At 41.9% G+C, this 12874-nt stretch overlaps 1 protein-coding gene across 9 annotated transcripts in view; it reads left to right on the forward strand.

Moving 5' to 3' along the window:
* Nucleotides 1-12874, forward strand: part of cacna1g (calcium channel, voltage-dependent, T type, alpha 1G subunit) — a 219363-nt gene that overhangs the window by 187707 nt on the left and 18782 nt on the right. For 6 of the 9 annotated variants that reach the window (XM_058621890.1, XM_058621889.1, XM_058621896.1 and 3 more), the window contains 2 exons: nucleotides 10724-10875; nucleotides 12452-12561. In XM_058621890.1, the coding sequence (XP_058477873.1) occupies nucleotides 10724-10875; nucleotides 12452-12561 (262 nt within the window). The remainder of the gene's footprint in view (nucleotides 1-10723; nucleotides 10876-12451; nucleotides 12562-12874) is intronic. The other 3 variants (XM_058621893.1, XM_058621892.1, XM_058621895.1) reach the window with 1 other exon arrangement.

The following is a 12874-nucleotide window of genomic DNA, read 5'->3' on the forward strand; positions in this document are numbered from 1 at the left end:
TTCCATGGCAATGTGGTTAAGGTATTGATAGGTGGGGGCTGCTGAGGGGTTCGTTGCATAACAACGACCCTTCCAGTGACTGCATTATTAAACTTTTGAGAGTGTGCGCGCATTAGAATGTGTCTTTTTCCTTGTTTGTGCATACATTAGGGGGTTTAATGTGTGTTAAATGGGGGCGCAGTCTTAGAAGGAAGTGTGCTTGTGCACCTTTGTGAGGCAGCAGATGGCTGCAGAACAGGTTGTAAAATATGCAGGAGCAGCTCTCGTCCTCAGTCTAGATGACTGTGTGAAGGGGACGCAGCATTTTTGCCTCAGGAGACGAGGGCTTCTATTCTTTTGATAGTCCCCCCAAAGATAATTACATAAGTACCAAAAGCATCAAATAAAAAACATGCCATAGCATCCACACAGCGTGGTATTTGTGCATTAGTGTTTTGGTGATCATGTCTCAGAGAATAGGGTGGTTTTTTTTGTGTGTGAGTGTGGGTGTGTGGACTTATCGTCAGCTTGCACTGCACCGGAGCAGAGGAAGGGAGGAGGAGACAAACAAAGGGAGGAGATGATGCAGGAGGCGCATTAAGATTTTTGAAGGAGGAGGAGGAGAAAGCGGCTTGGGTGGAGGTGAGAGGTGGTAAGGTTACGCAAGTGCTCTGAAAAAAAAATCACGATTGAATTGTAGCTCTGTGTCTGTGTGGATGTGCACCAGCGAAAGATTAGATGTGTGAAAGTTTCAAAGAAAGTGAAGGAGACACATAAACAAACATGGAGGTAGACATGGAGCACTGTGACACTCAGTGAGTGACACACTTTCACTAACGCCACAGTGCCCGACTTCCCCCTCAGGGTCAATGTGAAGTGTCTCCTCGTCTGAACTGACTGGCGTCAGCTTGTAGTAACAGACACATCAAATGAGGCTGCAGTGCAGTGCACATGATGTGTGCTGCGAATTGTGAATATCGTTTCGCATTATTTTTTCCTGGTTCCACACTCAAGTCCTCTTTCGGAGCGATGGCATGCTGGGTATTGTGACAGACAGTAGCATGTATCAGGGTAATGATGCTCACACTTGTCTATTGGCTGCAGTGCAGGGTAGTGACAAGACAGACTCACAAAGGCGGCGGCAGCAGCAGCACGAGCGATGAATAACTCTTCACTGATTTATATGAGAGATACTGATCGCCATTACTAAAGTCACCTTTTGATTTTCTAAAGTGGTGTCCATAATTCTCACGATTCAGTGACATCACAAAACAGCTTAAAAATATTAGAGAAAATTAAATGTTGGTTGAAATGAGGCAGATATTTTGTGATATGTCGTCATCCTTTCTCACGCGATACAATAATACGCAGGGGCAAACATCAATATTTTAATTAACAAATTAAGGCGTTGTAAAGTAAAGTTTCACTCGCCAGGCGTTGCTACTTCATGTCCCCCCAAGGTGGCGCTGCTCAAATGAACGAGGGAAACTTGGAGTTGCCTGGCCGAAGAAGAGAGGGTTTACAGCGGAAAAATAGCGGAGAAAGTTACGTTAAGATATGGTCCATCCACACACTTCGTCTCTGTGCTGTGAATAAATAGAGAAATCCTCCACTTTTAACTCTTCACGGACGTTTAGTTTTCTTCAGTTATCGCGACGTATCGCATCACGTAATACAGGATAGTCTTGCGATATATTGATTATCTCAGAATCGTTGTATCGTGATATTATTGGTATCGTGGACCATGTACCGTGTATCGTATCCTGAGGTACTGTGATTCCCTAGTCTCGACACGTGTTCTATGTCAGACCAGTGGCTCTGTCACGTTAACAGATGGCCCCCCTCGTCTCAGACGGGCTGAACAGACCAACATATGAGCCCGGGCAGCTCCAACAGGCTCAGCCCCCACATGACTCCAGGCTGTTGTAACTCTCCGGCTTCTTATCGAGGAGTACAAGTGCGTGGACAGAATCATGTATACACCTCGACATCAGCGAACGCAAACAGAGCGGGGTCACTGCGTCTGTAATCTCCATATTTACAGATTAAATCTGACACGAGTTAGTTGTCTTTGGGACCGTTCCATTTAGTCTGTATTTGATTTAAGCTGTCATGATTTTCAAGACTTTTTTTTTCTCTCTTAAATCAATTTGTTATGGCTGACCTTCCTACCACCTCTGCTGGTGCTCTCTTGTTATTTTGGAAAGTCAAATCATTTTAGAGTAAGAGTACCAGCGGTGCCAACTGCCAACCAAAACAAATCTTTTGTGCTAATTCACTTTCAGATGTAGTGCACACTGGACTAACAGTGATTCCGGCAGCTTTTTGTAAATCCGCTTCTCCCTGCTGTTTTTGTCTGCTCTTGGTTTCTGTGTGTTTTTACACAAACAAACAAATACCGTACGTTTCTCTTCCTCATAAAATATTCACAAAGCGGATTTTAGAAGATTCAACTATCATCGGAATTGTTGCGATGCGTCATCTGAACAGATAATAGATAAATGGGAATATAGTTTTAAAAAACGTTGAGATCTTGAGATTTTGGATTCAATTTACTATCAAAAATCAATTGCTATAGCACCACAGATTAAACAAAAAAATCCAATCCAAAACAAAATTTCAAACTCATAGTGGGGCTGAAGATTAAGTCAGAAGAATCCATCTATTTTAGAGCTCAAACCATTAAAACCAAAGTAAAGCTCAAACCAACATTTAATTTCTGTGGTAGTGAGGAGATGGTTTCCTACAGACAAACCAAATCAAAGTTGTCTTCCTGTGACGCCGTCTTCAAAGTCCGTAATATTCGATTCGATGTGATCCAATACTGGCCTATATCAGAGTATGGAAATACTCTCCTGCACTGGTTTCCACTGAGAGAGTGTTTGGCGCTGCATTCTGCTGTTGACTCAGAAAAAAATAGACCTAGAATGTCTGTAACTCGGGATTTCTCCTTCAATGCACGTTACAAATACAGCATAGTACGTTTAAAATAAATTCTTTCTCAGTTAGTTGTCAAGAAAGCATCCTAAATCACACCAAATTTGTACAGACTTTTCAAGTGCGTGAAAACAAATGTAAATCTTCTGCTGAGCTCTCAGCTGTTGCAGGTGACTGCGTCAGCAGCTGCGTTCATACATCACCTTGTTGTGGATAAAGAAAACACAGTTGTTTCCTGTGTTGCTGTGTTAATCGTTGTTGTCAGTACATGGCCAGCGGGCGACGAGAAGAAGAAGAGGATAATAGGATCATTCCCTCACATTCACCAAATACCCCCACACACCACAGCATCAAAAAAACACAAGTGTGGGTATATATGCAAAGCCGCCTGACGTGCTATGAATAGCTGTATTTCATCTATTTGCCCATCCGCTCACACACACACACACACACACACAAAACTCCTTGTGATGATCCCTGGCTGTATCTGGGTCAGCGCCAACAGAGATGAATCGAAGTGAAGTTTCACTCTGCCCCTTTTTTTTTTTCCTTTACTCCTCTTTTGTACAGATGTAATTAATAACGCCAAACCTTAAGGGAGAATGGGAGTGCAGGGAAAGGGGAAAGATCTCAGTGAAGGTATAGAGTGAAGAAGTCTCAGAGATGTATGACCAGTGGTGTAAAAGTCTGATGCCATCATATTAAGTCAAGTGTTAAATGTGATGAATCTTTCATAACTTTTGAGGGTTAGCATGCTGGGGTTGTACCACCGGGTGTATGCCAAGGCTTTTTGTCTGTCGTCCACCTTTCCACCCACCAGTTAATGTTCCACGTTGTAAAAGTAGAGTAAAGGCTCCACCACATGATGTATTAGTGTCACTTGATGCCGTAAACTAACTAATGAAGCTCATTTACCTCCTGGAAACATTAAATGTATTCGTTTGGCCATAAGTCTGGAGGCATGAATGACTGATGAAGGACATTTTAGTGGTGATAGGTGACAACGGGGACGTGATGGATCGTTGGTATTTCCGAGAAAGAAAATCAAAGTAATATAATTAAAAAATGGCGCTCGTTTATTTCCATATCGGACAATGTTGTAACATTTATAATTGTGTTAGCCGCTGTGAAGGAACACACAGTCATTACTTAGATCGAGTGAAAAGCTGTGAGTAATTGGTGGGAGGGCAAACCGGCCCCAACGACACTCACACATAAATGTTTCATGTTGCAAACTTTCTCGATTTAATATTTCATCTAATATTAGGAGGAGCGCCGCGTGGGGCAGGATGTCAGACAGTGTTGTGCCAGTGCCGCCCCGCTGCAGTGAATGCAATGATTAAAAAGACATGAGGTTGGAATTTGGGAACATTTCTGCTAAAGAGTTCTCAGTGCACCGACTTAAACTTTAAAGCTGCATCTTAACCTTTTCATGAGGAGACAAATATGGCATTTCCTTTGACAGGCATACAGTACATGCCCTGCATGGGACTGTAGCTCAAGAGGACACATAAGTAGCACCAAATGTAGCTGAAGCTAATGGAGATGTCAGTAGTTTTGCAAAGAATTGTACACATAATAGTCCAAAAACATGCAGATTATGCAAATTGGACACCCTAAATTGACCATAGGTGGTGATGGATGATGGACTGGTGACCTGTCCAGGATGTAACCCTGCTTTTTTTGCCCTATGTCAGCTGGGATTGGCACCATCAACCCTCATGTGGAGGATAAAGTGGTAGAAGATGGATGGATGTACACATAATAGTCCAAAAACATGCAGATTAGGCAACTTTGACACTCTAAATTGACCATAGGTGATGATGGATGATGGACTGGTGATCTGTCCAGGGTGTACTTTCCCTTTTTGTCCTGTGTCAGCTGGGCTTGGCACCAGTGCTACCTGTGAAGATCTTGAGATATGTTCCTCAATAGCTGTTACGTTCTTAAAGCAATCTCATACAAAATGTCAAACACACGGTGGTGCTGGAGATGAAGTAGACAATAGTTTCTGAGATATGCCAGTCTGGATTAAAGAAGTGATCAGACTAAGTAACCTTTCAAGAGACATGCTACTAGTGAATCTTTCCCTGAAGAGTTCTTGTTAGTGTCAGTGTCATTTCTGCTGTTCCTCAACCTCTTCCATGTGTTGTATTGGTTTCGCGACATACTCCAGTTGCCATGTTTGTACAGGAACAAGTGAGACTCCACGTTCACATAGATTTTAGGAAGTTATCTCTCAAAGTACTGCTGTGTCTGTCTTAACAATAGCATCCTATGAGTTGTCCTCTGTCCTCTGTAGGTCAAATCATTACTCACTGGCAGTGAGTAGAGTGAAATGTCATCGAGATGGATTTTAGCTTCTATATCTGTATTTTGCAGCCATATGATGAAAAAAGACCGTCCTACACCATGAAGGTGTAGGACAGAGAGAAGGGAAAGATTACGACAGGACATGTGTCCAAATGCATTTCACGGCTCGAGAGTTAAGGAGTTAGAAGACAAGGGAATCTTTGTCTTCCTGTTGCTTGTATCGCAGTTGACTGCGTTTGTCTTGATGTTGAGGCTCTGGGTTTATGACTGTGGACAATCAAGGGCAAAAAACAAAAAAAAAAAAACCGCTGTGTCATTCTACTGCTAAAAAAGCCTCCCATCGGTCTGTACCTCGTCATCACTGTTATCCCTGTTACTCCGCCCTCCACTCACGCCGTCCAATCGCTTGCCTTCACCATCCAGTCCCCCATTTCAATTGGTCCATCCTGCTCAAGTATGACTCAGAAAGAGGTGTGTCAGTCTACCATGTGAACCAGAAACTGTGTGTGTGTGTGTGTTTCAGAGAGAGAGCAGATGAGTGTGTGTGTGCGTTATCATGCCCAGTCATTTTGAATGATGTCATGTTTTCTTATTTCTTTCTTTGCCTTCTTTTTTTTCTTCCTCTGGACTCCTCAAGTTGCTCTGCTCCTCAGTTTTATTCCCCAGTTTAATTAATTCCTCTTTGTTTTTATTCTTGTTTTGTCTGGGTCTCTTTCTCTCCTCTTTTATAATATTTAAGTAAAGCAGCAGAGCATTCAGGACTTCCAGTTTTTCTTATTTTTCTTATTTTTCTTTGTGATTGATTTACACTAACTGTTTATGTTGACACTTGTTTCTATAGACTCTGTGTTTGCTGGATTATAAATTGGGACGTCGAGTCCTTGACATTGAAAGTTGACATATTTTTCCTGGCAGACACTGAGTCTCGAGGTTTACTACTGAGCTCATTCACCACGAAGGACAGGGGCATAAAAGCAGCTGCCGAGTCCAACTAAACTGCAGCTGCTAAAAAAAAAAAAAAAGTAAAAATATAAACAATTTTACTGACATTTTACACATTTTCATTTTTTTTAACATCTAATGCAAACTCTTGCTGCTTTGACAGCCCCTGGCCTTGTCTTCCTTTTTTTTCCACAGTCATTCTTTTTTATCATCGAGGATCCCAAGTTTAAGTCTGCATCTCATCCATTACTTTCACCGATATAATTATAATAAGTCTTCCACGTCTAGAGAGACATTATTCCTGAGAGATCCAGCAAAAACAGCAGCCACCAAAGTTGCCGGTACGACATCCCTTCCACAACCCGACCGACTTAACACCCTGACATGATCACACAGTTCCAGAACCTCAACCAGCCCAACCTGTGCTCACCCACACACTTTACAGAAAAACCCCATAGTCTTACGCCATGGTGTTCTTTACTCATCGGCCCAACGCGGAAAGGACTGAGAGACCGTGTCTGTATTTCCTAACGTCCGCTGCCAAATGTATGGATCTTGTTTTTGAGCGCGGCCACGTCCAAAAGCAACTCCCTGGCTGAGATCTCAAAACCTCAAAAAGCACAAAAACTGAGGTAAGGGTAGAGTAGAGTTTCATTACGGGAAAAAAGGTGAGCGAACCAGAGGGCAAAGGGAGGAGAACTGCTCTCGGGGGTTGTTTTTGGACAGGGAATTCTTTATGTTTTTCTTCTTTGTGTTTGTCAGACCTCGGGCAAGTTTCCAGCAGTGGTTTTAGATCTCCTTACTGTTCACTGAGTCAGTCATCAAACATTAAGCCTAATGTCCACAGGATGTGGCTGCCATGTGTTCCAGTTCTGCTCCAGCTCACTCTCAGTGTCCGCACTGCACAAATTACACCCGCTAATGTTAAACAAGCACACAACTATACATTTGCTGTTATATGTGGTCACTGAGGCCGTGCCTTTACATCCACGTTATTGGATCAAATGTGCAGCATAAAGACCCGTTTTTTTCCCCCATTAGATGGAGAAGTTTCCACTCTTTCTGTGCAGCTTGAGAACAACCGGTTGACATGTTATAGTACGAATGATCCCAATGTAGGTCAACGAAAAGTACTATGTACTATGACTGCACTATGTTCTTCAAAAGTTTTTTTTAAGGCATTAACTTTTTCGATGCCATTGGAGATTTTTCTCTGTTTAAGTGAGAGGAAATTTGTGCATCTTGTCAGACGTGCACTTCCTGTCACGCTCTCAAAGTGATCACAATCATTCCCCTCTGACGGCGCGTTTTCAGTCTTCAGTCGTTTTAAGCTCGTTATCTGTGACATTTGTTATTTTTGGCTGTTTGTCAGTTTCTCTCTCTCAAGTTAATTTCTGCACTTTACAGACGTCAGGAGATTGTAAGACGACCCACACGTTTGTCAAACGTAATTCAGGTCAGTGTGGTATATTGTGAATTCTTGGAATCGCTGTTAACAGGGAACTGAACGAGAACGTCTCAGCCTAGTTCCAGCCTTCACACGGGCTGTCAGCTCTGCTGAGCTGTCGTGCTTTTTTTTTTTTTTTTTTTTTTTTGACATCTCAGAAGTTTACACAAAGAAACATTAGGGGTTTTGCAGTGCAGTGCCACATAGAATACTTCACTGAATTTCCATTTTAAGTCAATTCCCAGTCAATAAAGGCATTTATATACATTTAAAGTGATTGTCAAGCTTTAGAAACCCAATGTTAACAGTCAAAAAGCAAAAACAAATCCACAAGTGAGGTATCAGATGGGCACTGGCAGCCATCAAGTGAACATAAAAGACAATAAAATACAATATATTTTATTTGGGTGACATGAAAACCAGAGCAGTTGTTTAACGATTACGATGAGATCTAATCCCCACTGAGATTATTGTCCCGCGTGGTCTGTCAAATGTGACGCTGTGTGAAATACGAGGACCACTCTGTGCTTCACATCCATCCCTTTATCTCCCCCCCACCCCCCCCCACCCCCCACCCCACCCCACCCCCGGTTCAAAGTGATGTCAGATCTGAGAGAGGAGGCTACACTTTTGCGGCACCAGTGAAGAGCGGGCGCATAGTGGCAGAGGAAGTGTTGCGACCTCACTCGCAAAAAAAGAATGAACTTAGACTCAAGCAGGAGCAGAATAAACTCCGCTCCTCACATACAAGCAGGAGAGTAGAGCGGTGGAATTCAGAGCTGCCTGGGGAGTTGGAGCACTCGCCTTTCTTTTTTTTCTCTCTTTTTTAAACTTTCACCTTTTCTTCTGTCAGTTCATTTTCCTTCCTGCTCCTCTGCAGATTAGATGAGCTTTAGCCCAAAGGTTTTCTGTTCCTATTCTACATTTCTTTTCTCCTCGTCCACCATGTCTTGCCCTCTCTGGTCTGTGCCAGCGCTCACTTACTTCTGAAATTAAATTTTGAAGGGAGAAAGTAAAAACAATCTCACTTTGACCCACGTTAATCTGATTTTCTTGTTTTTTCTGCATAAGAATGTAAACAGGGCTGCAGATATCAGTGTCTTTTTTTTAACATATATATATATATATATATATATATATATATATATATATACACAGTAGATGAATGGGATACAAAACAAAGGCTGTTATGTGCGAGTGCATGAGCTCGCCATGCACCTGCAGACAGTAAGTAGAACAGAGTAAAAATATTATTTCCTCACCCAAAGATGATGGAGGATCTCGTAAATAGGAACTCCCAGTGAATTTACCGAAATGTTGCGTCCCACAAGGGCTATACCTAACATGGATAAGCACAGATTCAAAGATATGTGCCCAGGCTTACCCCAGGCACTCCAAACCTGCTTTATCACTGTCTCCTCAGTGGGTCACATTGGGAAATGTCTAAAAGGGGATAGCTTTATTTATTTAACAAAAAAAAAAGCTATCGTCAACAAAATTCCAGCACCTGAGAATTAACTTGAGAAGTCACACCAAACCAGGAGCTTCACGTCCACCAGCCTTTACGTTCATCTACCCCGGAATGTCAATATCAGTCATTAAAAGCAGCTGTAAAATTAGCAACGATGACCCCAAGCACAAATATAGAATAACTCACATGAAAGACTTTTGCTGCCAAACCGCAACAACCTCCACAACGGTGCAGTGAGCCGAGCACCATTTAATTGGTATTTCAAAGAGCTTGTTAAGGCTTATCGCTGCATATTTAAGGTTAATTTAAGGTGCACTTAATCAGATTATAATGAGGCCTCTAATTATTTTGTATTCTGCCAACAACAGATTAAGTTACGTCACATTTTTTTTTAGATTATAGTTAAGCCATTAAGACATATCAACCACCACAAGTTGTCGATTCACCTTAGACCATTTCTCAGGCTCTTTTAATCTGGAGCATCCTCAGGAGGTTGTAAAGTGTGTGCCAAATCATAAAACTATAGTGTGAGATGATGAGTATAGGTTGAATTATACAGGGAAATGTATATTAAAACTGAATTTATCATGTGAGCCAATCTAAATCAAAGACACTGGACTTCCCCACTGGTATTTTAACACGTATAACAACCATCTATAAAGGACAAAAACAGTGTTTATTTGTGATCATTGAATTAAGAAGGGTTGTCTTGTAGTAGATATTGAACGATTTATTTTGTTAGCGTACTCCGTTTCTCCAGTACAATGGTGAAACCACCTGACACACACACAGGTACATCTAAACCTATCTGGGAATCATCCCAACACCTGGACTAATTAGGCATGTGACCAAGTACTCCCTCCCTCACTGATGGCGTGATACTGTTGATCGATAGTGTGCGCCTCCTCTCTCCTTCCAGACCATCCATCCTTCCATCCTCTCTCGACGGTGGAGTGGAGGTGAGGAGCAAAGTGATGGATGACTGTGGGAAAGAAACTTTTCTCCCGGGTTCTCCTCTTCTCCCGATTACAAGGGAAGTGAATGAGATAAGAGGGAGGGGGAGTCATGTGATGTTCAGGGGAGACAAAAGGGAGCGAAATCTCCAGACCCAAAATATCCTGACAGCAGCTGAAGACGTGAACACATACAGATTTAGCAATGTTGTTTATCTCCCATCGCGCTCGCTCAGGGGAGAGTTAATTTAAATAATTGTTGATCAGAGGAAAGGAGATTTGATTTGATTAGTCATGACTGGAGACCTCAGGAGGGCCTGGCTGAAGTATCTCTCTCTTTATCTCTCCTCCCCTCTCTCTCTCTGTTCATTATCTGATCTTCCTCCCTTTTATGTAATCTCTTCACATCTCTCCATACTGTACATTCTTGGTTCCTTATGAGTCAGCCATTGTGACTTGTTGTCACGCGTTTCATGTTTCACTAACCACTTCTCTTTTTTAACGCAGCTCTCTTGGCGTCACTCCACAACACAGCAGGTTTTTTTGTTTTTTTTACAGTGTCCCAGTATATTATCTCCTATCTCACTTTTTGAACGCCCTCCCCCTTCCTTCCTCCTCCTCCTCCTCATTTTCCACACTCCCTGCACCCCGACCCCCCCCGCTAAACCCCACTTCCAACAGAAGCTCAGAACAAGCCCTACTACTCCGATTACTCCCCCACTCGCCTTCTCATCCACAAGATGTGCACCAGCCACTACCTGGACCTGTTCATCACAATCGTCATAGGCCTCAACGTCATCACCATGTCCATGGAGCACTACCAGCAACCTCAGGTCAGATAATGGGTGGAAGACTGTGGGGAAAATGATAAATAATCCAAATCAACTAAAAACACAGAGGAAACACAATTCTGGCACATGTTGTAAACTTTTTCGGTATTGCCTATTCCCAGTTTGGTTCTTCATCGGTTTTAAGAGAAGTGTAAAGTAAGAGGAACTGTAAGTTCTTGCATAGAAGGTCTTGGGGGTTAATAAGATAATGAGGTACTGAAGAAGGCATTTGGCCTCATTAAAAGGACCTTGTGAGGAATTAAAACAACTAATTGCAGGTCTTCTCGGAAGAACATAAAGTCTATTGGTAGGTTATCAAGGTAGACTAGAGGTTCTCTAGGTCGAATAGAAGTTATATGGGTGCTACAGATGTTCCTTAGGGAGAATGTATCAGGGTAGAATATAGGTTTTCTAGATGTTTCTAGAATGTATAGTCTCTTTAGGCAGAATAGAAGGTATCAGGTATAGGTCCTTTAAGTAGAAGAAGTTCTCTAGATAAAATAGAAGATATTTAGGTTGAGTGAAATACCTGTCACTCAACCTAAATATCAGAGTAAAATAGAAGTTCTTTAAGTAGAAGTTTTTTTGATAAAATAGAAAGTCTATTGCTAGAATAGTGGGTATTTAGGTAGAATATAGGTTGTCCAGGTAGAAGAGAAGATCTTTTGGTAGAATAGAAGGTATCGGAGCAGAATAGAAGTTCTCAATGAAGAATAGAATATCTTAGTCTACAGTTGGAAGGACTTTTCATTGCAAGTCCTTTGTTTTGTGAAAATGACTCTGTTAGAATCTAGTAGAAGGTTGGGTTCAATGTAAGGTTGTCAGTGGTTTGTCAGAGGGACATTGCCCCGAGGGTTTTGTAAGTGTCCAAAATCCAAGTGTACTGCTTACTAATGAGTAAAATATTGGGCATCCATTATACAGGAAGTAAAAGAGAAATGAATGAGGCCTTGCTTTCTGACACACTGTAGAAGGTTCTTTTGTTAGCATCAATGAACATGATGTAGAGCAGGTTGTACATTAAAGGATTAGCAGAATAAAGAGATGTCTCACAAACTGGAACTATAGCTATTAGTGAGTAATTTGCCACCTGTGTGATGAAATCCCTGTTGGCGACCAGTTCCCTGTGTGTCTCTGCTAAAGGTCAGTATTTACATGCAGATGGGCACAGGCAAAAAATTGAACATTTTGATTCTAATGGCCTTTGCACAGTGAATAAGGGAGGGAGCAGGAAAGGGCATTTTGAGTGATCTATTAATGGAATGGGTAATTATCAGGAAGAGGACAATTTACATTGTGGACTCTTTGTTATTTCATTGGAAGACATTTGTATATTAAAAAGCAAACATATCCTTTAGTATCACTTGTTTATGCAAGTTTAAAGTGTTGCTCTTAAAAAAAAAAGTGAACAAATAACTGTGATGCTTCAGTGCAGTTTTGTTTTTTGATGATTAAAGCTACAGCTACCTGGCAGAAAAAACGGAATATTTCTTGCTGAGTTTACTGACTTGTTAAAATGGATTCTTGTGCAGTTTGTTCATCTTTGTCATCATTTCACCGATTTCCCTGCCGTCCGCAGGAGTTGGACGAGGCGCTGAAGATCTGTAACTACATTTTCACCCTCATCTTTGTGCTGGAGACCGTCTTCAAGCTGGTGGCCTTCGGTTTGCGGCGCTTCTTCAAGGACAGGTCAGTTTGCATTTCAGCAATTGCTTCCTTAAGTGACACTCTGACATTTCCTTAATGCCTCTGACCCACATCTGACAGAGATCCTGTATAAACATTTACCTCCAAGTTTAGGGTTTTGACATTTCAGTTGGCATCATATTCTAATAGATTTGTGGTTGAAAGGCACCCTTCTATAACCTCTGAGTCATGTGGAAAATCTGAGGCAGTGTTCGCAGAGCTCGAATGAGCTTTTTCCAAGGTGCTCCAGTTCATGGTTCTCAGTGAGGCCTGTATGAATACAAACGGCCTTGTTAAACACCCATAAAAAAATGCT

The sequence above is a fragment of the Solea solea genome, chromosome 21 (assembly GCF_958295425.1).
Source record: "Solea solea chromosome 21, fSolSol10.1, whole genome shotgun sequence".
NCBI lineage: Eukaryota > Metazoa > Chordata > Actinopteri > Pleuronectiformes > Soleidae > Solea > Solea solea.